General features: G+C 47.6%; 2 protein-coding genes across 2 annotated transcripts; both read right to left on the bottom strand.

Annotated features, from left to right (window-relative positions):
* Positions 1 to 383: 383 nt before the first annotated feature.
* LOC118212531 (tricarboxylate transport protein B, mitochondrial) lies at positions 384 to 16,321 on the bottom strand. The gene is made up of 9 exons (XM_035390481.1): positions 15,988 to 16,321; positions 8,866 to 8,973; positions 7,808 to 7,907; positions 6,120 to 6,258; positions 5,005 to 5,089; positions 4,729 to 4,833; positions 4,518 to 4,633; positions 3,764 to 3,837; positions 384 to 3,498 (listed from the first exon to the last, which is right to left on the bottom strand). The coding sequence occupies exons 1-9, from the start codon at positions 16,097 to 16,099 to the stop codon at positions 3,384 to 3,386; spliced, it is 954 nt and encodes a 317-aa protein (XP_035246372.1). The 5' UTR covers positions 16,100 to 16,321; the 3' UTR covers positions 384 to 3,383.
* A 2,463-nt stretch (positions 16,322 to 18,784) lies between these two features.
* On the bottom strand, positions 18,785 to 24,489 carry LOC118212970 (serine/threonine-protein kinase pim-2-like). The gene is made up of 11 exons (XM_035391547.1): positions 24,465 to 24,489; positions 23,621 to 23,815; positions 22,935 to 23,126; positions 22,705 to 22,799; positions 22,422 to 22,469; positions 22,040 to 22,147; positions 20,989 to 21,364; positions 20,511 to 20,687; positions 19,401 to 20,418; positions 19,007 to 19,217; positions 18,785 to 18,911 (listed from the first exon to the last, which is right to left on the bottom strand). The coding sequence occupies exons 1-9, from the start codon at positions 24,487 to 24,489 to the stop codon at positions 20,324 to 20,326; spliced, it is 1,311 nt and encodes a 436-aa protein (XP_035247438.1). The 3' UTR covers positions 18,785 to 18,911; positions 19,007 to 19,217; positions 19,401 to 20,323.
* Positions 24,490 to 25,282: the final 793 nt, after the last annotated feature.

Genomic DNA, 25,282 nt, shown 5'->3' with positions numbered 1-25,282 from the left:
GTTCAGGCTCAAATACCAGCTGTGTGGAGCGCAGAAGGGCATCTCTGTACCTGTCTGAGGTACACCTGTCTGGTGCCTACAGAGTGAGCGAGTACGTTTCTTAGACAAGCTGCATGTGGTCCTTTTCTGCCAGCCCACAAAACAGCCTCTTATCACCCTGCCTGGTTTTATACTGCTCTTATGTTCTAAGCCTTCAGATTTGATCTGACAGGTCAGTGATTAACAGCTTGTTGTAGCTCCGCCTATTATGGGGTTCGCGAAACCTCCCATCACTTGTTTTAGGACAATCTGGGTTTCATGCAAAGTCTCCCCCTAGTGGTGGTGTTTCATCTTTACAGGTCACAAATGTATGTTCCATTCACAAGAAGTAGGCATTTATTACATCAGGGTTTCAGCTTAATTTATTGGATTAAGAACAAAGTTAGAATTTTTTACTTTTTGACATTCACCATGATCTTAAGGCACACTGCATTTGACACAGCACCACACCTGAGGATGATACCTGCAGAGTCACACACACACACTCCCATATCATTCGTACACACAGGCACATCAGGCCATCTCCTTTTTACTTCATACAACGTAAAAGTGGTGTTTTTCACAGACTCGCCTTCAGGTTGTACGTGGATATAAATGTCGATTCCGTTGCAGAGGGTACCGAGGTTGGGGTGTACATGTGTGCGTTTTTTCCATCTTTAATGTTAAAGTATCACACAACAGGGATGCCTAACTGCACAAACGATTTGCAACATTATGCACTTAATGCTAATGTTCTAGGGCGGAGCCATAAGTGATGATAAGTGCCGTAATTTAACCAATCAGGTCACTCACTGGCTGCCCTGGAAACCAGACCACTCTGCATGCACAGGGGTGTCAGAAGCCAGAATGACGGCAGTATCTGTCCTCAACTCCGACCTGCAAGTAAATGCAAGCGTTGTGCTTTTTCTTCACAAACCCAGTTTGTTTTAGCATTACAAAACTGGACATACTGGCTGTTTCTGCCCCTGTATTTCACAGTCATAGAAATGTTTTCATTTAAAAATATGAACACATTACGAGAAGCATACATTTTTTTCCAGTTCTGTCTCACAATATTCTGTTTAAAAAAAATAAAAAATAAAAAAAAATAAAAAATGGAATTCTCAGCAAGAGCGAAGAGTGAGTTTGTTTTGTCGTGTACTTGCAGATTAGACAGGTGTGGCTCTGACCAGCTTTAATAGCGGTTGGGTGCAGTGACAGTATAGCAGATCTAAAGCAGAGGGGAAGGTGTGCGTTCAGCCAAAACTATACGAATGGTCCCAGTCTGGCAGCTTTCCTTTTAGTGAAATCTGAACCTGCCAAACTGTCTGAGAAGGAAAATACATATTACTTTTCATTATAAAAAAATCACCAGTGTTCCATTAGTGTGAATCTGAACCATGGCTGAAGCATGGCTCGTGTCACATGACGCTGCTCCCTAAATCCCAGCTCACTGGCGCTCACAGGCTGCTACTGGGACATACTGTAATCTACAGAGCAGAGCTTATGACCCAGAGACACGGCCCCAGTACAGGCAGTGAGGAGCAGAGTACAGCAGGCCGGCCGACAGGAGGTCTGCGCGTGAAGGTCGCGCAGGGATGTTAGGCAGGGGAGGTCCCAGGGATAAAAGCAACAGGGAGAGCCGCTCATGAGCAGGTCAAACAGGACTGAGATGCTGTCATAGAGCTGCTCATGAGGCTGAGGGTACAGCGGGCAGGCTTAGGGTACAGCGGGCACGCTGAGGGTACAGCGGGCACGCTGAGGGTACAGCGGGCAGGCGGAGGGTACAGCTGGCAGGCTTAGGGTACAGCGGGCTGGCTGAGGGTACAGCGGGCAGGCTGAGGGTACAGCGGGCAGGTGGAGGAGCCCTGTGTAAGATCCACAGCAACCAGCAAAGACAACATTCTGACATGGCCTCCGTTTGTCCCTACAAATATCATTTTCATCTTTCAAGATAATAAAAACACACAGAATCCAACCTGAAGGCACTGAAGGCAAAGGCAGTTATTAAAATGAGTAGAGTTACTGCAGAGCACAGAAGCTCGTAGTTAAAACAGATTACTAACACAGACCAGGCCCACTATGAGGTGCATCTTTCACATCTTCACTAAACTGTAGTAAGCATTTGCACTGGTCTGTAGTGTCTAAAACAAATTATTTAATAGCAATAGAATTCATTTCTGTAAATACATTAAACACCATTTTGAAAAGTTGATTAAAATATGAATGTATTATATTAGTCAAACAAATTTGGCTAAATGGATGATAAACACAACATCAAATGGCTGAACATTACAGCAGTTATAGTACAACTGCACTGACCTGCTCACAATGGAAGAGGGGAACAAAATAAACTGAGCTGCTTAAATCGGCACGTTGGGGTACATTGTGTTGGGGTATATAATGTGTTAGGCGGTCTGAAGGACATTGTGTTGGGGTATATAATGTGTTAGGCGTTCTGAAGGACATTGTGTTGGGGTATGTAATGTGTTAGGCGTTCTGAAGGACATTATGTTGGGGTATTTAATGTGTTAAGGCGTTCTGAAGGGCATTGTGTTTGGTATTTAATGTGTTAAGGCGTTCTGAAGGGCAGTGTGTTGGGGGTATTCAGTGTGTTAAGGTGTGTGAAGGGCAGTGTGTTGGGGTGTTTAATGTGTTAAGGCGTTCTGAAGGGCAGTGTGTTGGGGGTATTCAGTGTGTTAAGGCATGTGAAGGGCAGTGTGTTGGGGTATTTAATGTGTTAAGGCGTTCTGAAGTACTGAGGTAGGAGGGAGCCAAAGAGTGCAAAGTAAAATGTTACTGCAAAAAGTAAATAAATTTGTTTTCGGGGGAAAAAAACTGGAAATGTTTGCATCCACATGGGCAGTCAAAACAGCAGCAGCAACAAAAAAAATTAAGAAAAATAAATTTTCAAAAGATTTTTTTGGCATTTGTGTTCTCGTAGCAAGCAAACAATTGAAGCTTACGAAGAAACTGTTGATAGATGTAGGGCTTTTTGTGCAGTAAGGAAACCTACTTCACATGACATTTTGGTATTATTGTCAGGTGACAAGTTGCACAAAATATCTGTCTGGACTGTGAAAAGGACTAACAGTCCATTTACAGAACTGAGTTACTTACATCTTATGAGGTCAGCAAAGGGAAAACGGAACGTCCATTTCAGCTGAAATAAGCCCCTATATTTCACATTCATAGAAATGTCATATTTTAAAATAAGGCGTATTAACACATAGAAAAAGCATTAATATCTGTTAATGGATACAAAACCAGTGACTTTGGCAAACATTTTTTCCCCACCCCTTTAATTCCCAGAGTGATGTCACAGGGTCATTTTCTGGCCTTAGCCAATCACGTAGCCATCCTCCTCACTCAGTCTTCCAGACCTTGTTCAGAACTTTCACCACCTCGTCGTAGATTATAAACACTATGGCGACGTCCAAGCACACCCGGCCCAAACGTGGCACTGTGCCCTTGTAGAATCTGCAGAGGAGAAGCAGAGGAGAGGTCAGTCAGTGCATCTGGTAGGATGGCAAATTATGTTGTATTTTCCCAGTGGTGATACAAGAAGCTCCCATCACCAAAAAATGAGAACTGGAGGAAGGGCAAAGCAAGGTTTCAGTAGTCAGGTGTGTGAGTCGTATTTGTGCTTACAGGCCATGTAAGAGAAGCCCTGCACAGATGGTTATGAGTCATTATTATTATGGGAAAGAGGAAAGTGGAGGTGTGGGTTTCCACGGTAACTTACGCAGTTGGTCCCTCGTGCTTCATGATCTTTACCGCGCAGTCGACGGTGCTTTTGTATTTGTGAGCTTCCAGACCCTGCAGGGGGGAACAGGACAGACCCAGGATCAGACACCAGATCTTTAACTAGAGGTGAGAATGTTTATCAGGGAAGAGTACTTGCCAGCAAATTCTTAAACCTTTAGAAAAAATATAACCGTAATGTAACCTTTGCTCTTACTAAATTAATCGCATCACATTTTAGATGTGTGAGTAATGGAATGATCGAATAGGCTACTCATTGAATACATGTCTATCCCATATTTTTTTATTTTCTCATTAAGACTATGCATGTACTACTGTGCTAGAACTTAGCTCCATTTATTAATTTATAATACAGTGTGTAAAAAAGAAAAAACACATTAAAATAGAGCACATTTCTTCATCTAATATGAACAGCATAAGCGCACATACATTTGGAAATGCATGCTTTGATTGCCTTATGCTTTTTATTGTTAAGCTGTTGTAAGAGCAGGATAATGTCTTATTGGCTGAGATTACGCAGTTTAAGTGCCCCACACTGAGGGAAATTACCCCGAGGCAAATTTACTACCTTCATCAACTGTAATGAAAACATGCGTTTCAAAATATGTGATTTCACTGCAATGGAATTTGGAATCAAACACATTATCTGATATATCGACCTGTGGAATTTCTGAGTTTAACATGCTGTCCAGTTGCACTTCAGGTTTGGCTTTCCCTTGGCCGGGGTGTCATACCTGCATCCGGGTCTTAATCACATCCAGGGGGGTGTTCCCGAACACGCTGGCAGCCCCAGCGATGGCACCGAACAGCCCTGTTATCAGCGGGTTAATGGCCTTGTTCGGGTTATCCCCTGGAGGTGGAGTTTAAAACAACAGCAGCCATTTTATTTGTGCTTTTCTTGCATGAAGGACAGAGGTAGTAGCTTTACAAGATAAATGCACAGACCTTTGTACCAGTTCCTGAGTGAGGTCATCACGAAGAAGCGGATGGCCTGGTTGGAGCCCTGCTTCAGCACCGTCGCTGTCAGCCCCTGATACGTCCCCCGCAGGCCTGGGAGAAATCAGCCACCGTTCAACATCCGCACACCCTCCCTCCCGCACACATCCCCCCTCCCGCACACCTGAGAGGCAAATCCTCCCTCCCGCACACCTGAGAGGCACATCCTCCCGTGTACATGTACTACTGCCAACGGCCACCAGAGGGCAGAGGGTCTCTCCTCACCTTGGGTTCTGACGATCTCTCTCACTCCGTGGAAGAAGCCCCTGTACTTGGGGTTCCCAGAGGTCTGGTCATGGATAAACTTCACCTGCAGATGGAGAATGCACACAGTATTACTTATGAATCTTTTCAGATCAGACAAACCGGCATGCTTTCTCCACATTTAAATAAACAGCAGTTAAAACCCAAACAGAGCATGTGCTGAGCACAGAAGGCTCCGCCTCTCTAAACGCAAACCGGTCACTGGACAGTTTCACCGCCTTCTTATGGTCTCGTCCAGAAACTCAGGAACGATTTAGATTTAACACATGGAACACACATCTCCCAAAAAACAGTGGGCAGGGCCTAACCCTTTCATGTGTTTTGCTTTTTTTTCCAAAGCGGTGGAAATAGAAGGGAGGAGGGGTCAGAAGACGCCATGGCGGCTCCATATTTTTAGTATGCGCCCTCGCTGGAGCTCAGTGTGACAGGCTCTAATTAAGCCCTCGCTATGCCCATGTGAGCACGCCCATCCAGCGAAGGAAGGGTTGGCATTACAGCAGGTTCACTAATTACAGTGTTACAAAATACAGCAATATGTTCACACACACATTTCATATGTACACAGTCAAAATATCTATTAGCATATTATTTAATATGGGTTGTTTACCTTGTTATATTTAGTCTAGTTTTACACTTCTGTGTGGCATCCACAATTTTAACTGCAGGGTACAGATACATTTAGGTGCTATTTAAAGTATAGTAAAAAGACTATTATTATGGTTTTGTTTTGTGCTTTTAGTACCCAACCTTCACAGTCTCCACGGGACAGACCACCACCACTGCCTCGGCCACACCCGCCCCCAGCCCCGCCTACCTTCACGGTCTCCACGGGACAGACCACTGCCTCGGCCACGCCCGCCCCCAGCCCCGCCCACCTTCACGGTCTCCACGGGACAGACCACCACCACTGCCTCGGCCACGCCCGCCCCCAGCCCCGCCCACCTTCACGGTCTCCACGGGACAGACTACCACCACTGCCTCTGCCACGCCCGCCCCCAGCCCCGCCCACCTTCACGGTCTCCACGGGACAGACCACCACCACTGCCTCGGCCACGCCCGCCCCCAGCCCCGCCCACCTTCACGGTCTCCATGGGGCAGACCACCAGGACAGCCTCGGCCACGCCCGCCCCCAGCCCACAGATCAGCCCTTGCGTGCTGTCCAGCTTCCCCGACTCGTCCCGCATCTTGTTGCTAAGGAACTCAAACATGCCAAACCTGCAGGAGAACGGGCAAAGGTTAGTACAGACCCCTCTACAGACCTGCTGCATACAGTATGGAACTGGCAACAGCTCCCATAATGCACTGCACAGGCTGGCATACTGCACCCAAGGTCCAGTCAGGAACTACAGATTATATGGTATTTTGTATTTTTTATTTTTAACAGAGCAAGGGTGCGATTAAGTATATTTATAGGTCACTCGTGAAAAGGTACTTTGCTCCTCTTTCAAATTGCTATAAAGTTGTAAAGGCAAAATAAAGACACTTTTCATACAGGCACTTTATAAATATTTGCATCCACCTTCCACCAAATTATACCTGACCATTACTATTTTTAAAAATCAGGTTCACAGGGGTGTCTGGCACGTAACTGTCTGTATCAACCAAGTTCAGCATTATGAGATGAGTCTACGAGTTTTCAATGTGTTTTTATTTTATTTTTTGGCTGGACCGCAACAGCAGGGCCAGCCCTACAAACGCGAATGTCTGAGACCGAGTGAGTTATGAAGTTACACCATTGGTCGGCCAGATCATGTGTGTCAGGTCCAGCCATATACTAGGTTTTGACCTGGTCTGGTTAAACTGGACGGGCTCTTTAAACTCAGACTGTGCAGACAGACACAGAGCCACACAGACACTGGCACCGCTGAGGTGCGCTGCAGCAGATATCCATAAAACACGAAACTCAGCAAAACTATCTGGATGGATAGTTAGCACAGTGGGTAAGCGGAGATGTAGCTTTATTTTATTTTTGGGGGAACTGTCCCTTTAAGGGGCGTGGCTGAGCCTTTAAGGGGCGTGGCTGAGTGCAGGATGGATGTTCTGTGTTCTGTTTGCCTCAGAGCCAAAAGGCAGGACTGGCAGAGCAGGTGAGCTGGGATCAGGTGAGCCGGGAGCAGGTGTGCTCAGCCCAGACTTCACACATTGGGTCCTGCAGGAATTTACTCACGCAACCAACAGGAAGTGTGTGAAGAAAACAGGAAGTGTCTGGAGTCCTAGCAGCCTCTCTGCCTGTGACTCCTGACACGCTGTGACAGGCCGTGTGCCTTCAGGCACAGGCTGAAATGACAGGGTTTCCCTGAGAAGCCTGGTGATTAACGCGTGAGGAGAACACCGGCCGTTTGTAAGCGCTTTTAACTGCTGCTCTGAGAGGGAGAGTATGATCCTCCAGCCCTCGTTCCAGAGCGCTCCAGCAGCATAGCTAACATTTGCTCCTGGTGTATGACACGTAGGACGTGAACGCGGTCCGTGCGTCGCACACGGATGCCCCACCCTGAGGCCGCAGAGCAGAGCAGGGCAGCGTGGGAAGGTTATCACTCCCTCTGGACTCTGAGCTGACAGGACTGGGGAAAGGCACAAAGCGTGCGCACATCCACAGCTTTCAATAATAATAAACCCGCACAGGACATTAAGTCATTTCACAACGTGCACCAAAAATCACTCGCCTCGGCCACCAGGACGAACGGTGCAGGACAGGGTGACATTAGCGCCACGGACAGGGTCACAGGACGGGACGGGACGGGACGGGGGGGGTGGGGGTACTCACCGAACAGCGGCTTTGGGAATGGAGCCATAGAGCAGTGAGCTGAGGCCTCTGTACAGCCCACCCACACCATGACCCTGCACAGTCTGCTTCACACAGTCCCCTGCAGGGAGAAGAGCGTTATTACAGCACAGTTATTATAGCACAGTGTTATTACAGCACAGTGTTACTACAGCACAGTGTTTCTACAGCACAGTGTTTCTACAGCACAGCATTATTGGCACAGTATTATTACAGCACAGCGTGACTACAGCACAGCGTTATTAGCACAGTATTATTACAGCACAGCGTTATCCTAATTATTACAGCACAGTGTTATTCGAGCACAGTGCACCTTATTACAGAACATACAGTCCATGTTAAAGCACACTTATATATGGCCTCTTGACTGTTTTGCATTATGACCCTTCTTTCTATCAAACACCATGACATTCTTTAGCGTTAGCCCCGAGACCTGCCCCTTTGTGCCTGTGACTTCTGTTCAGTGCTCACTTTCTGCTTCGTAACTCGTAATTAGCCAATCAGGGCCTGTGGGGGTTCTGCTGTAATTATCCAATCGGGGCCACTGTAATTAGCCAATCATACTCCTCCTGTAATTAGCCAGTAATAGTGCTGCTGTAATTAGCCAATCATAGTCCTGCTGTAATTAGCCAATCAAGGCCCTGCAAGCCTTGTGAGTGTGCGTGGGAGGGGCCACGCGGGTCGCAAGAACGAGCAGATACCGCTCCCCTGGCAACGGCGGTGGATTTCACCATGAGAACGCTCCGTCCCTGAGCGCGAGCGAGGAGTGCACATTACCCAGCGTCCGGAGTCCAGGGCCTGGCCGGGACTGACGGTGCCGACTCTTACGCAAACAAACATGTTTACTGGCAGACGGCCATGTTTCAAAGTGCATGTGCAAGGCTTCGTTTCCCCGGACACGGTTTCCCCGGACACCTGCGTGCGTGCGTGCGTGCGTGCGTGCGTGCGTGCGTGCGTGCGTGCGTGCGTGCGTGCGTGCGTGCGTGCGTGCGTGTATTTGTGCTGTGGAGGGCTGAAAGCGCCGTGGCGGACACACACACCGATGCCTCTGTAGCGTGGCGGGTTGGCCCTCTCGTCCAGCTGCAGCTGGGTCTTCACGTACTCCGTGGGGAAGGTGATGCAGATCTCGATGCCTCCCGCGATCCCACCTGCAGAACAGAGGGGGGGGGCTCTTTAATCTGAGCACTCACAGATGCTGAGTGTGGTCTGAACTGAAGAGGGCAGCCCCATTTTTGAGCCTACAACATGGCTCATTACCTGTGTAACTTTATACAGCCTCATGTTTATTGAGGGTGACAATAACGTTTGGGCTCACTGTACAACAGTACACTATGTACACACTTGTATGAACCCTACACTTGCAATGCTGGTCTCTGTTGGCAGTTCTGAAAGCTTTAACCCTTTAAGGTCTTAGACCATAAGTATATGAATAGAATGTTATTAACTGAACATTCTAATGCTGATGTAACAATCACTTCTGGTGACTGAAAGCAGTGGAGTTCTAGAACACCAAGTCAAAATTCCAAAAAATATATATAAAGCTGTAGTGACTGTGGGGAAAAGTTTCTCAGTTAGACCATTGCACAGACAGACTACACTCCAGCAAGAATGAGCAGTTTCCTCCTTTAGACACATCTGCCGATGGCCTCCGGCAGGGAGGAGGGTTGTGATTGGCTGCTGGTGGTTGTGCGTGACACCACCTCCTGGAGACACGCCCCTTACAGCTGGGGGACTGTTGTGTTCAGAGAGCAGCGGGCTGCTCACACAAGCTGCTCTCAGCTCTTTGAAGTGGCGCAGGAGTAATGGGTCAGCATTTAAACACCGCTCCTTTTTATTCATACAAAGAAAACGTGCTGGAAATCATGCAGGCACTTCACCCCACACAGACATGCTAAACCTTTTGGGCAAGCACATCAAACCTCAGGCACATTCAAACATGCAAAAAAACCAGGACATTGACATTGCAGTCACATACCACCCACCCACCAAAATATTTCTGAGCTGACGGAACTTGCTGAATTGTCAAATGAAGCGGGGTCATGGCAGTGTCAGGAGGTCAAAGGTCATGGCTCAGCAGAGCCACTGTGGTGGGCGGGTGCACACAGCTTTGACATGTTTTACAGACAAAATGGACGCCTAACAAAACCACACCATCAGCCCTGGGGCTGCTAGCACTGTGAGAACACCACGCTGCACTAAAATCAGTCAGCCTTCATACAGCCCTGCAGTTACAGAGCACTACAAGGGTTTCCTTCATCCTTCAAACGTGAGAATCACATTTTAAAAGTCACAAGAGTTTAAAACACAGAAATACAGAAACCGTTTTTCGAAAAAAAAGATTGTATTAGTTTCTCGAATGCGAGCAGAGCAGTGTCATACAGTCTAGACCTTTTTCTTGTGCAGTTCCTTCACTTTAACTGCAGTGCCCATAGTATTTTCAGTAATACATCCAAGGGCGCCATTTTGATGCATTTCCTCAAATCTAAATCAGATGCTTTCTGCAGGACGTAGTTCAAGGCCCCAGTAGAAACGCTCATCATTCTGTTAAATGCGCACACATCCAGCCAGCCAGTTCTGAGATGAGATGTGGCCAGACTCTGCTTTAAGCCGTTTATAACTGGACCGGGCGGAGTCACTGCAGCGCTCAGACAGTCATGTGACCCATCGCCGTGACGCTGTGGAGCGCTGGTCTGCAGTGTGTCGGAGATCGCTAGGCCTCCCTCCCCCGGGGTTTCAGTTTAAATCCCGTCTGTGTAAGCACCAACTGTATCCCCCCATCCCTGCCCCACCCCCCCGCCCAGTCTAGTCAGTGTGACCGCCGTCATCACAGCAGGAATCCCCATGGAAATCTGCGCCTGTTTCCCTGGCAGCCAATCAGAGACCACGCGTGCTGCTCGGATAAAGAACGGAGGCGTGCTCCTTACCCCCGCACACGCCGCACACGCTACATGCTTCACACGCCTCACGCCTCACACCTCACACGCCAGACACGCCACACGCCTCCGTTCTTCACCCGAGCAGCGGGACGGATCCTCTGGAACCTCCCAGCAGCCTCTGGACTTACGGGCTCAAATTACACTTCAGCCGGATAATAATGTGAAACACTCAACCAGCAGCAAACTTCAGCAGAGGCCAGCACTTTTAAAAAAGCAGCCTCTATTCATCAGAACAAAATTCTTTCATTGTAAAAACATGATTTTTTCATTGTAGCACATTGTTTGGTAGTGGTGTAGAGTATTGTAGTGTGTTACATTAGACTGTAGAGCAGTGTACTGTGTTGTTGTGTAGTGTACAGTGCTGCAGTGTATTGTGTTCAGCTGTACTGTAGTACACTTTGCATTTCATTACACAGAGGCTAGTCCAGGGGTGTCCAGTCTTATCCAAAAAGGGCCGGTGTGGGTGCAGGTTTGGAGACTGATCAGTGATTTAGTTGAACCAGGTGTCTTAGTGCTGGGCTAAAAGTAAAACCTGCACCCACGCCAGCCCTGGATAAGATTGGACACGCCTGGGCTAGACCAATCCGCTGCGAGTACAGCTTTTATGAGATCCGGTGATGGGAATAGTGCCAAATCTTGCCAAACCTCGGCACAGATCTCAACACCGCGGAGCCAAGCAAAGAACAAATCAATTACTACTTACATCAATGTGCATGTTTCTCAGCACACAGTGACAGACTGCACAGAAACACACAGTGACAGACTGCACAGAAACACACAGTGACAGACTGCACAGAAACACAGAGTGACAGACTGCACAGAAACACAGAGTGACAGATTGCACAGAAACAGAGAGTGACAGATTGCACAGAAACACAGAGTGACAGACTTCTCAAACTGCACATAAAGTGCATCACAGCAGAGACGCGTTTGCCACAGAACAGAAGGCCAAGCCTGACGGCAGCAAGGTGCCCAGCACAGGGCATGACTGGCACTGCTTCCAGCACAGGGCATGACTGGCACTGCTTCCAGCACAGGGCATGACTGGCACTGCTTCCAGCACAGGGCATGGCTGGCACTGCTTCCAGCACAGGGCATGACTGGCACTGCTTCCAGCACAGGGCATGACTGGCACTGCTTCCAGCACAGGGCATGGCTGGCACTGCTTCCAGCACAGGGCATGACTGGCACTGCTTCCAGCACAGGGCATGGCTGGCACTGCTTCCAGCACAGGGCATGACTGGCACTGCTTCCAGTACAGGGCATGACTGGCACTGCTTCCAGGGACAGGCCCATAAACACATCTGCCACATGCTTAGACACCACTTAGAGGTGCTTGTGTACTAACAATGTTTTTTTTTTTTGTTTTTTTTGAGAGCTGGGGTAGCATTCAGACTCAAACATTATTATGATGATCAAAAATAAAATTCAGATGAATGTTCTTTTTTTTGTACAAAGAAAGCCTTCACAAATGTTTTAAAATAAGTAAATAATTTTATCCTCTGGCGTCGAAGGCTCTGCCTGCTGACGTACTGATTTCCCACAGCAGTTCTCATGTGATTTTAAAATATGTTTAAAAGTAGCCTTCACCAACGTTACACACGCAAGATGACCCTATTGCTTTGATTGGCTCTCAGGCACTCTGTGCGTTTATTTGACTGGCTGTCCGCTGCTCTTTGTGCTGTCATTTCATTGGCTCTCTGGTGCTCTTTCTGCTCTCATTTGAATGGCTCTGTGGTGTTCTCTATGGACAGCTTGCAACACGAAAGACAAACTGAAAGACAAAAGCTTAGGAGGAAATCTGCTCTGCAACCATTTCCTTACGTACACAAGCTTCCACAATCTCGTCCACTTTAACTACCAAGAAAACAGCCTCTGCAACAAAATGGCTGTATGACAGCTCACTGCCCCAGACAGATCACACAAAGAGGAGAAGTCGGCTTTGTCTTGCCCGGAACATTCCTCAGACGCCACCTCCACTGAGAGTAACGGGTGGTGTGATGTAGAAGCGTGCGCCAAATGTTGCCAATCGCTGGAGTCTGGGGTGAGGCTACGTAAAAACTGGCCACTTCTGGAAAAGAGGGCCTTGGGAAGGCCTTGGAGGGAGGGGAGGGGTGCACAGGGAGAGCCGATTTAAATGGACAGTTTTATGTGCCATTTTAATGAATGGCTCCAGCCCCCCCAACCCCTCAGACTGCACACATCCAGACTGCTGATGTTCCTCAGTCCTCAGTCCCCCCCCCCCCCCGCACTCTCAGGGACGGCATAACTGCATGTATTCAGACCCGTTCGCTGCTCCTGCATCATTTACATGAGCTCACAGCGGGCAGTTAGCAGGCCAGCAGAGGCACAGTCCCTGGCCTCCCTGTTTCTGCTCTGTTTGCATTATTTTAACTATGAAAATGACACCTGTTTCGGTCGAGACAAGATTAGGCAATTAGGCAGGGTAGCAAGGTTTGGACAGAACAAGGTTAGGGAGGCTAGGATGGGATGAGGTCAGCCAGGTACTGACATGGTGTGTGTGTGTGTGTGTGTGTGTGTGTGTGTTAAAAAATGGAGAGCCAGAACAAACACTAATTTGGGAGAAAACGGCAGTGCCATTGTGTTAAAAAAAAATCATGCACACATTTAACAACAGAAAAACAGAACATGAGCCAGAACACGTTTGGCTGAAATAGGCAACGTATGCACACACTGTCCCCGTCCACACCCCCCCCCCCCCCAGGGGCACTCTGTGTCTCCTGGTTCACCGCTGTCGTTCATCAGCACGTAAGAACGGTCCCAGCACAGTGTGCCATGAGGGTGTCGCAATCGGCAGGCCATGACAGCGCCTTCCCACAATCCCCTGCAGGGGGGTCATCACGCAGCGCCCTGTCATTATCAGCCCCCCCCTCCCCAAATTAGCCCAGATCACCCACTCAAAGGGCACACAAACCACCAGTCCTACTTACACAAGGAATCCATTTAATGCTCAGACAGGACTGCTCTTTCTGATTCACATCGGTCTTTAAATTGATTAGTTAATTTAGTCACCGTAATTGTTGGCAATGTAGCACAATAAGTAGCACGTGAACATGGGACTTTTATTCTACATGGCATGCTTACTTATTTCTGATATAATGTGGTTTAAGAGGGTAAATAATCCCACTAGACACGAGAAGCACCTAATTAAGAAGAATTAACAACTTAATAAAAAAAGTTCTGGGACTGCAACACTAGCCTGCACAGCCCCCACCAGGACCAAGGTGGGGAGCCACTGGTCTAGTTCATCCAGAAGCTCAAAAAAATCTTCAGATGATTGCCAGTTAATGCAGTTACACGTCTTCAGATGCAATACATGTATGCATTCATACATGCAAACAACCAACAACGCGAATATGACATCAATGTGGACTATGATTCCCACCCTGACAACTTTCATTCATAAGTAGAGTAGACAGACTCATCAGATTAGTAAGAACTATGGAAACCGAGAGAAGTAGCAGGCCTGCCACAGAGGCCCAGCCTGATGACCCCGTTCCCCTGGCTGCATGTGATCCGGGGCAACTTGCCCTTCCCCCAGTCACATGACATTGATGACATCACTCCAAAGGACCCAATCAGTGAAGCAGCCCATGTACGTACGAGTTGCAAGCTTCATGTACCTCACAGGGGACCCATTTTCAACACACTTTTTCTAGAGCAGAGGAAGGGGCCCGCGATCAATTACAAAACAAGCACTGATTAAAAGTCACAAAGTTCAAAGTGCCACATCACACTGACCTTGAGGTTAAAACACACACACACAGGCATATACACACGCGTACACAACCCAAGGCCCTACCTCCAACTCTGACCCAAGGCTTACTAAAGGCCTACCTTCATTGTAGTGCAGGAACATAGTTATGACTAGTCTGGCCCAAAGTAACAGACCAAGGTCATGACCATTTCAAAAAGTGGCAGCTCCACAAATATGTTAAAGATTTTTTTTTTTTTTTGTAATTTTATGTGCATATTACTCACCATTATCAATTTTATTTATGAATGAATGTGAGAAACATGAAATGCCATGGTGTAATTGCATGCTGATGCAAGCATTAAAATGGCACCTTTTCAAGTTTAAATATTCAGTATAATGGCCCAGCAATATAGCTTGACACTATACTGAATTAGCCAAATACTTTTTTACCTGCATGTGAGGTAATGACTGAAACTCCACAAACAAAACTGCACACTTAATTTGCAACAACAGAACAGGCACAGCAACGTCTGCGAACTGTTGGAAAATAGTTTTCAGGACCTAGAAGTGCATGCAGCGTTTGAATTTTAAAACTGTTGAAACCCGTTCTTATCGCACGTTAAAACCAACATGCTGCGGTCTGCATTCTCCATTCGAACTTAGGCTAAAGGGAAAAAACCTGCTGTAGGCAACTCATTCAATGCGCCATATCTTTAGCTTTCCACACGCACTGGAATGCAGTTAAGACCGATTAAGGCGCGGTGTTGCGGTAACACAGGTCATATGAAAAGAAAGGAGCACATATACTGTATGCTTTAAGGAAATACGGTGTTAGATAAAGAAGGCACCCAGTAACACCACATGCCAACACACACAATACTTGCCTGTACCCGGTAGTAGGTTTTGAGATGGCGCCTAGAATATTTACGGCAGATGTGTAATTTATTCAAATGACATTCAGAATATTCTGACCATCGGAAAACAATTTGCAAGTTATGAATGAACTTATAGTCTGTACGGTAGACACATTTAAACCCTTTAAAGGTTGCAAACTTGACGTTGGAACGCGCGATTATACAATAGCCTACTAAACTGCAATGAAAACTATTTGTTCTTTTAGTACATTCCAGTCTTAGAATCTAGGTATGTACACATTATATATTGTGTACTGCGATTTATACGTTTGTAGTTATCTAGTGTGTTTGACACACCCGTGGTTGAAACAATACGGTTTAGCGATGTGTGCAATTTACAAGTTAAGAAGTTGCTGAAGTCAACAAATTAATTCGTCGCTGTAGTCTGTAGGATGGCCAGCTGACAGAACAGTAGGTTCCATCAACAAATAGTGTGCTTTGCTCACCCAATTCAACGAATGATTACAACCTACAATAACAGGCACATTAGCGAGCAAATGAAATGGTCTGACATAATTGAGGCGGATGTGGCTTGTGTAAATGTGACACGGGTATCTATGTGTGCAGTCGCAAAACTAGAAGGGAAAAACATACCTGCTAAAATCGCTTTGCCAGGATGAGTCAGCTTTGCTTTGCCTGCCGGTGCAGCGGCTGCTATACAGTAGGGTCTGTGAAAGGGACTTACAAATTTTGGACTTCCAGACATATTTGCAAAATTGAATATCTAGCTAACTGGTTTCTATACTAAACTATACTTGTCTCTGTTTTCTATTCCAAATGGCTTTCCGGTTAGCTAGCTAGCTAATTCTGTGCAATAAGTTATAAGGCGCATAACCGCTAACGCTGCAGCGGTAGCTCTGGAACAAACTTGGCTAACTGGCCAGCTAATGTTGTGAAATCAGCGGTGCCTTTTCACACAAGTAGGTGTTTTAGACAGATCCGGCTGGGCGGTCAGTGTCCGCCCCCCTCAGAGCACAACGTACCGCCCTTTCCTTCCACGTAGCAACGACAGTTTTAAGGTGGTATGAAATTAAACCATGTTTCTGTTATGGGAAAATGATAATAAGAATAAGAATTATTAGTATTATTGATTCACAATATTTTTTCGTGTTTACTTTTCAGCGGGTTTTTATAGCTACAACAGTGTATGTCGTCGCTTGAATGGAAATCTGGAACTGTGGAAATTATTTCCAGAGACTCACGTCTCTGGACGAAGTAAAAATGTTATTTATTCCAACGCCTATATTCGTCACAACATGGCATTAGGATAAATTATCTGATGTGTTGAACTACTGAGTTAAACTGCTGGGCGTTATACGAAAAAAAATTGACAACGCTTACTTTTTTTAAGTGACAACAATATGTAGTGTAGCAGATGATGTCGCAGGTGGAACATGCACTTGGATCCAGTTGACACAGGGTCCACAGCAGACACAGGGACCTGTTGTGGTCGTCAGGGTGTTTAAGTTAGGTGATTGGGAGCCATTCAATGCCCACAATTCCAGTGCAACTGTTTATAATTCCAGTTTTGGATCTCAACGACTTAATTAGCTAGTTAAATGAATTCCTGCAAAATCTTTCTTATGGGTTACATATGGATTCTGTTTAAGTCTTGGATTAACATGCTAGACTCCAAACTTTTCCCTAATTCCACAGTTTTGTATCATCTGTAAATATAACCAATTTTTACTAATGTCTCTATCATAATGGGGAACTGGCGGCTAAATTGGAGTATAACTGGTGTTGAGCATTAACAACTGAAAAAGATTAATCTGTTAGCACAGTAATATATTATAAATATTTCAGAAATTCAGCTGTATCTTCTGCAGTTATAATTATGATCCTTCCGTTGACATGTGACTTGTGTTGCCTGTTGCGGATGAAGCATCTCATGCAAATTTTACTACTGGTACCTACTGCCCACTACCTGGCAGGGACCCTGTCCCAATCCAGGAGAGGGTCAGTCAGATAAACTACCTGGGGGACTAGCCTGGGAAGATGCAGACCACAGCAGGTGAACTACATAAACCTTAAAATATGGGTTTAGGGCCCTGAGGCCTCTCCAGCTGCACTGTTCGTCACCCCAACGAAAGAGCCTGACCGCAAACAGGTGTCCCTGGGTAAAGACCTGAGCCCTCGCTATGCCTAACAGGTCAAGGAGCTCGTGTTGCACTGCCAGGAGGTCTTGTCTTATCAAACCTCCCCAGACCACGGTCATTGAACACCACAGCAGGACCCCTGGCAGCGTGCTAGAGAACGTGCAGTCCTACTGGGTACCAGAGGCAGAGCAAAAGGTCTTCACGGAGGGGGTGGAAAGGATGCTGACCCTGGGAGTTATTATGGAGGCCTGCAACCTGTGGTCGGGTCTCATCATTATGGTCCCCAAGCCCAAGGGCCGCCTGAGTTTCTGCAGTGACCTCAGCAGGCTGAACGCAGCATCTGAGCTTGACACCTTCTCCATGCCTTGAGCTGATGAGCTGACCCTGGACCGAATGTGACTTCATCATGCATGCTGACTCATCAGAGTCTGGCCTGGGGGTTCAGTTTGGTGTAACACCCCAACCATCTTCCTGAGCTGCAAACTCCACCCCAGTGAGTCATGGTATGCCACAGTGGAGAGAGGCCCTAGCTATTGAGTGGGCCCTCTGCTCCCTCCAGACTAGCTGCTGGGAATGGGGTTCACCCAGTTGATGGAGCACTCCCCTCTGCAGTGGATGGTCCAGGAAAAGGACAGCTATACCTGGGTAACTCTCTGATTCCTCTCATTGCAAGCGCTCTCCTTTTTGGTGGTGCACTGTCCAGGGGCTGAACATGGCAACACCCCCTAACCCCACTTGAGCCTGGAGAGCTCCAGGGAAGCACCCCCTAACCCCACTTGAGCCTGGAGAGGTCCAGGGAGGCAGAGTACTGAATCAGGCAGCCAGGCTGACAGCTGAACCTCAGTCAGATACCTGGCTGCCTCCTGGAGGTCCTCAGTCTATCCGGCTGTTCCATGCAGCAGAAATCTTACTTCCTGCACTCTTTCCCCCTTACAGAAAGTGAAGCCTCCACAGCTTCCACCCCTCACCTCACCTCTGCCTGTCCTTGGTTGTTAAATAAATATAATTTTTCCCCACCATGGCAGCCTCTTGCCTTGTCTGTGGCTCCACAGTCCTGCACTATGCTAGTGTAATTCTATAATAATTAGCCCATTACTAATGGAAACAGTCATATCAATAATTCGAATTACAATTATTGAAAAATCAGAAGTAGTGTTCTTCCTTCACCTGATCTCCTGAGCGTGATCAAGTGAAGGCTTTCAAATCAGTTTTCAAACCTTTGAGTCATTCAATCTACAACCCTATTAAATGGACCAGACTTTGAATGAAGCAACAGAAGCACACACAAAAAGTTCAATTTTTACATGTAAAACAGGATTTATTGTAAAAGGTGATAATGGCTTCATCATTGCTGTGGTATATGAGTAGACAATGCAAAACAACACCAGGTCCAGGATGGCAGATCACCACTCGTAGATTCTAGAAGAGAAAAATATGAAGTGTTGGTGGAAGAGCAAGTGTCCTAGTCATGCCCTGGATTTGTAGGACCCAATTTTTATTAAATAGTGTATTACCTTCTCGTGGGTCTTGCTGGGTTTAGAAGCAGTCTGAGGTCTGTGACCACAGTGGTTTTCTCCAGTCTGGGTGCTGTTTGACCCGACTGCGTGTGCTCGAGGGGCTGGAGACATTGTAGGGACAACGGTCGCCTTAGTCCCGCTCCAGCTAGCCAGCATTCCTCCCTCGTTGCTATGGTGCAGACCAAATAACTCCCTCCATGGGAGATTCCTGTAAATATAAATAGTTTGTTACCAATGTCATGATCCTTTACTTTCAAATGAGGAAAAGCAGAGGTTCCCGCCAGAACTTATAGCACTGCCAGTAATAATGACTATACAGCAAACCAGCGAGGTACAATGATAACTGGTAATATTGACTTGTACAACATTTCTGAGTTTATTAGTGTATTACCTGCTTGTGGGTCTTGCTGGGTTTAGAAGCAGTCTGAGGTCTGTGACCACAGCGGTTTTCTCCAGTCTGGGTGCTGTTTGACCAGACTGCGTGTGCTCGAGGGGCTGGAGACATTGTAGGGACAACGGTCGCCTTAGTCCCGCTCCAGCTAGCCAGCATTCCTCCCTCGTTGCCATGGTGCAGACCAAATACCTCCCTCCATGGGAAATTCCTGTAAATATAAATAGTTTGTTACCAATGTGTCTGTCATGATCCTTTATTTTCAAATGAGGAAAAGCAGAGGTTCCAGCTATAACCTATAGCACTGCCAATAATAACGACTATACAACAAACCAGCAAGGAGTGGTAATTTTGACGTAAAATACATTGTTCTGCATTTAATCTATTAGCCAATGCCACAAGGCATTTTTTAATTCTTACCCAACTACTAACTAATCATTGCATGCAAAGACAAAAACAATTATAAACAGACTGCTTAAACAAAGTAGAACTGGCGGTGATCTCCTGAGCATGAACAATGCTCTCCAACAAGCATTCATCAAAGCTTTCAAACTATATCCCCAAGGGGCATTGAAGGGTCCCCATTGCTGGGTATAGAAGCAACCTCAGGTCTGTGGTCACAGTGGTTTTCTCCAGTCTGGGTGCTAAATGCACTCGAGGGGCTGCTGATGTTGGGTGAATAGCAGTCACTTTGATTCCGCTCCAGCTGGCCAGCATTCCTCCCTTATTGCCATGGTGGACTCCGTGGACCGAATTCCTACCTCCCATCCATACACTGGGACACTGTCTTAAAGGGACAGCTTCCAGTGTTTACCACATCAGAACACTAGCAAACCTTCAACTTACCATACCACGGGGGGGCCAGGCTCACGCTGACCCAGCGGCCTAGATTCTGGGGGGCACGCTACTCCTGACCCAGTGCCCTACTGGTGGAGCCAGGGGTGAAGCTGCAGCTGCCCCAGCGTGGGCCGATCTTCCGCCCGGGGCCTCAAGCAACAGGAAATGAAGTCCCTGAGCCCTGTTGGGGAGACACACAGAGCACGCGATTGGACAGTGGGGGCAAAGGGGAGTGTCGGAAGGCAGTCCCTCCCTCTCCTGTCGGCTGCTCACCTGGTGACAGCCCCTCAGGGAAGTACACCTGCTGCATCGCCCCGCTGTTGAAGGTGGTGAAGGGAAGGGCACCGCACAGCATCTGAAACAGGGTCACCCCCACGGACCACACCGTCCCGGGACCCGCCTGGAACTCCTGCTTCTCAAACCACTCCGGCGGCTGGTAGCTCTCGGTCCCTGATAGACACCAACGCACACACGCACACGCACACACACACACACACACAGAAACGTGAGTAAACCAGGCACTCTACAATATGGAACCTACAGTACACACTCAGTCCTGTCAGGATGTGAATAGTTCACACACACACACACACACACACACTAAGAAACACCATTGAATCCAGGGAATCATTTGATGTGTGTGCTACATTTCACATAGATTTAACCCTATTTTCCCCTATATATCATAGTATCAACGCTTACTCCAAAAACTACTACTGAGATGCAGAAAGTCCCCCCCCCCCCCACAGACCTGAGAACTCTGCGTAGGGGGTGTCTTTCAGGGGGTCTCCACAGCCGAAGTCGATGAGCTTGATCTGCCGCGTGTCCGTTTGCACCAGGATGTTTTCCGGCTTGACGTCACGGTGCACCACCCCGTGCTGGCGGCAGTGTTGCAGCGCCCCCAGCAGCTGCCGCGTGATGTGGCGAGCCTCGCCCTCGCCCAGGGCCCCGCCCTGCCGCTCGCAGTACTCCGCCAGGTCCTGGCACGGGTCCGGGCGCTCCATCGCCATCACATAGGAGGACCGCCTGTCGAACCAGTCATACAGCCGCAGGACGTTGGGGTGCGAGGGGCTGTTCACCGTCTTCAGCAGCCCCACCTCCCGGGGCAGAGGCCTGTCCAGTCCAGGCTGCCGAGGGAAGATGGCGGTATGTGTGCTGAGAGCTGACAGGCTCAGGATGGCTAGCGGCTAGCCTCACACTGTGGCATGCAGCCCAGCCCAATCAGCACGTATACAAGCGACTAGCCTCACACTGTGGCATGCAGTCCAGCTAGCACATATACAAGCAGCTAGCCCCACATTGTGGAATTGCAGCTCAGCCCAGTTAGCATGTATACAAACGGCTAGCCCCACACTGGCATGCAGCCCAGCCCAGTTAGCACGTATACAAGCGACTAGCCCTCACACTGTGGCATACAGCTCAGCCCAGTTAGCCCATATACAAGCAGCTAGTCCCACACTGTGGCATGTAGCCCAGCCCAGTTAGCCCATATACAAGCAGCTAGTCCCACACTGTGGCATGTAGCCCAGCCCAGTTAGCACATATACAAGCAGCTAGCCTCCCACTGTGGCATGCAGCTCAGGCCAGTTAGCACATATACAAGCAGCTAGTCCCACACTGTGGCATGTAGCCCAGCCCAGTTAGCACATATACAAGCAGCTAGCCTCCCACTGTGGCATGCAGCTCAGTCCATTTAGCACATATCATAGCTGCCTGTGTGGAATGCTGACAGGTTAGCTTTAGCTTAGCTGGTAGAAAATATATATTTATAATTGAATATGATCTACTGGTAATTGCATTACCTTTTTCCCTGATGTGATTGGCTGACCATGTTTTATTGAAAGTCCAGCAGTGGTTCTAAGAGTGATTCCTAAGGGTACTGTTTTGTTCCTACCGATGGTATGCCATAGGATTTAGGCAATTTCTTTTATTTGTGTTGTTTTGATTGGCTCTTTATACACGTGGCCCCACTCGAGCCTTTACACAGATTTGGGGGGTCAAAGTCCAAAGAAGCTGTTTTGGTCTCTTTGTTAGCTGAGTCATGGGGCGGTGGTGAGGTTCTTTGAACAAATAACAACCTCCTTTGGTTCATAGCTCTGTTGTTGACGGTTCTAGTTCCCCTATCTGGGGTTCAGGCTCATGAGACTAGCGTGGGCCTCCATTAGCTAGGGAAGATGTGCTTACCAGCTGTATTTCATCATCTTCCAGTTTCTTTGCATATTTGAGGGCCACCTGAGGAAGGGAGGACATATGGGGGGGGGGGGGCAGAATGGAGAATGCAGTGTTACAGTAAAGATCAAAAGCAAGAGCTGATAACAGGTCTGTCAGACCATAATATTTCAGACCTCAGAATAGGTTGGGGTCTACTACCAAAACTGCAACAAAAATTACAGGCGCCTCCAGCTTTGATCAGGGAGGAGCAGAGGGGAGCAGGGAGGAGCAGGGAGGGCGCGGCGCGGTGTCTTACCGGCAGTCCGTCCGACTTGCGGGTCCCGGCGTAGACGGACCCGAACCCCCCACGCCCCAGCAGCTCTCCTTTGGTGTAGAATTTTTCAGCGCGTGCTGAAACACAGGGCAAGCGAGTCCACCCATTATACTACAGTGCCAAGGAGGGCAGTGTCGTACAGTGCATGCAGAACCTAACCAGGAGGTTGCAGGTTCAATTCCCTGTTTCAGCGCTGCAGCGTGAACCTTTACCTTTTCGGCTGCTCTTGGTGTGCGTGGCCTTTGAGCTGGAGCAGCTGGAGGACTTGTGGCTCTGGGTCTGAAGGCTCCTGTCCTCTGGCTGTTTCTTAGTGACCACTTCCTCCCCACAGGATGGAGTCGGCCTCTTCTGCCCGCCGCTCGAGCGCAGCTCAGGAACAGCTCCCTCAGCCTTCTTCTCCGCGGCTGACAAAGACAAACAAGGAAATGAATGTCTGAGAGCCTGCCACTTACGTCCCGTTCAGTTTTGCAGTGTAAAGGTTTTAAAAATATATATTTCTACAGTCATATGTGCTCATTCTTAACTGCACTGTGGTGGTGACGTGGGGTGGGGGGGGGGGGGGGGGAGTGGCTCTGTGATAATGAACATTCTAAAACCACCGCCATCAGTTTGTTGCTCCATTCGTAGTTCTAGTTCTGCCTGTCCAAAGTTTAGGCTCCTGAGACTTAGCACAAGCCTTTGCAAAAGCTAACGGTAACTTAAATACCACTCAAAAATCCAGTCAGCGCTGCAGCGCTAACCTTTACCTTTCTGATCCACTCAGCGCTGCAGCGCTAACCTTTACCTTTCTGATCCACTCAGCGCTGCAGCGCTAACCTTTACCTTTCTGATCCACTCAGCGCTGCAGCGCTAACCTTTACCTTTCTGATCCACTCAGCTCTGCAGCGCTAACCTTTACCTTTTCGGCTGCTCTTGGTGTGCGTGGCCTTTGAGCTGGAGCAGCTGGAGGACTTGTGGCTCTGGGTCTGAAGGCTCCTGTCCTCTGACTGTTTCTTAGTGACCACTTCCTCCCCACAGGATGGAGTTCCCCCGGGCCTCTTCTGCCCGCCGCTCGCGCACAGCTCGGGAACAGTCCCCTCAGCCTTATTTGCGTCTGGCGAGGGCAAGCAGGGAAACGGACGCAGTCAAAGCCTACCACTGGCGGGACGTCCCGTTCAGTCTTACACAGCGTAAAGGAATTTTTTAGATGCAAAGGATCCCATGGACCTGGCTTGTGACTACTCACACACACACACACATTCACTTGCTCACTCAATCAGTCATACACCCACTCACTCACACACTCGCCTGCTCACTCACTCACTCATTATATATTATATAGCTGAAAAACGGCTGTCTAGTAGCCTTTGTTTCCCCCTCGTGGTTAGTTGCGGTATGACATCCTGACCTTTAGAACGGCGGCTGTAGGGTTTTCGCTTTGAGCCGGAGAAACCCAGGTTATCCCCGCAGGTCTGCCGGATCTCCGGCTCAGCGACGCTCCGTGCGTCTGCGCAGAAATCAGCAGTTAGGAACTGTACATTAAATCTGTACATTCACTTTTGCCAGTAAGTTTTGTGTATTTAATGGCTAATTTCCGGAAATTATATATATACATTTACATGCAGAACTGAATCCAAACATTTATACTAAGATTTTTCAACTATCCGCATTTAGGCGAGATAACAAGACCGGCGTTATCAAATTTAGTGGCGAGGTCAGGACCTCAAATTAGCCCAAAGCAGATATGACTTCGCCAGCTTTACCTGATGATTTCTTCGACTTGGGCATTGTTGATTTCAGTGCAAATAAACGATTAAAGGACAGAGTGGTGCTATCGATTGAACGAGTGATGTGTTAATTGAAATGCGTGTTAAATTGGATTTGTGGTCAGATTATAAATATCAGTAAATAATTTTGTTCTGTGACGTCACAAAAGCAGGTCGAAACAACGATTTATCTCCTATTTCGTATTCTGTTTAACATTCGAAAGTTTGACAGTTATTTATGATTTTTTTTATTTCATACGAATAAAGCTATATATTACTGCAGAATAGTTTAAATGCAAACTCCGACCGCAATAATGGAAGCGCGGCTACCTCAATTCGTTATCTTTTATTACACTACATTCCAATATTTGAATTGATCGTGTATGTAAGCGTATGATTTTATCATGGTTTCCACCGAAAGAGGAATTGAAAAATGTCCTGTCTGTTACTCTGGGCCTATTTGTTCGATGGGTATGGATGAATTACCCGGGAATAAATTTGGCTCAATATCATGGGTTATCTCTAATTAGTTTATTTATTAATTCGTGCATTCATTCATTTTATCTGCTGGCTGTAGGACAGTATACGTATTCGCCTCAAACTGATCAGAATGCTAAACATTAGCACCTTTGTGACCATCACAAGACCTCGCAGACTGTGTCCTTGAAGGTACATCGTTCGGGCAACGATAACGTCAAACAGTAACCACGCATGTCAAATGATGACTCGCATTATTTATTTAGGTGAACACTGAGTAGTCCGATAGTTCCGTAGATATTTGACTGATGTTCTCTACAATAACCACTGCTGGGTTT

This window comes from Anguilla anguilla, chromosome 14 (genome assembly GCF_013347855.1).
Source record: "Anguilla anguilla isolate fAngAng1 chromosome 14, fAngAng1.pri, whole genome shotgun sequence".
Lineage (NCBI taxonomy): Eukaryota > Metazoa > Chordata > Actinopteri > Anguilliformes > Anguillidae > Anguilla > Anguilla anguilla.
The sequence above is the reverse complement of the archived record's forward strand: the minus strand, read 5'-3'. Positions and strand labels throughout refer to the sequence as shown.

Coding starts and splice junctions, on each gene's coding strand:
- LOC118212531 (XM_035390481.1), bottom strand. CDS start 16,099: ATGTCTGGAAGTCCAAAATTTGTAAGTCCCTTTCACAGACCCTACTGT. Junction 7,908..8,865: donor GCCACGCTACAGAGGCATCG/GTGTGTGTGTCC, acceptor TTCTCCCTGCAG/GGGACTGTGTGAAGCAGACT. Junction 4,634..4,728: donor ACTCAGGAACTGGTACAAAG/GTCTGTGCATTT, acceptor CTCCACCTCCAG/GGGATAACCCGAACAAGGCC.
- LOC118212970 (XM_035391547.1), bottom strand. CDS start 24,489: ATGCCCAAGTCGAAGAAATCATCAG. Junction 22,470..22,704: donor GCAAGTCGGACGGACTGCCG/GTAAGACACCGC, acceptor TCCCTTCCTCAG/GTGGCCCTCAAATATGCAAA. Junction 21,365..22,039: donor CAATCACATCAGGGAAAAAG/GTAATGCAATTA, acceptor TTCCCTCGGCAG/CCTGGACTGGACAGGCCTCT.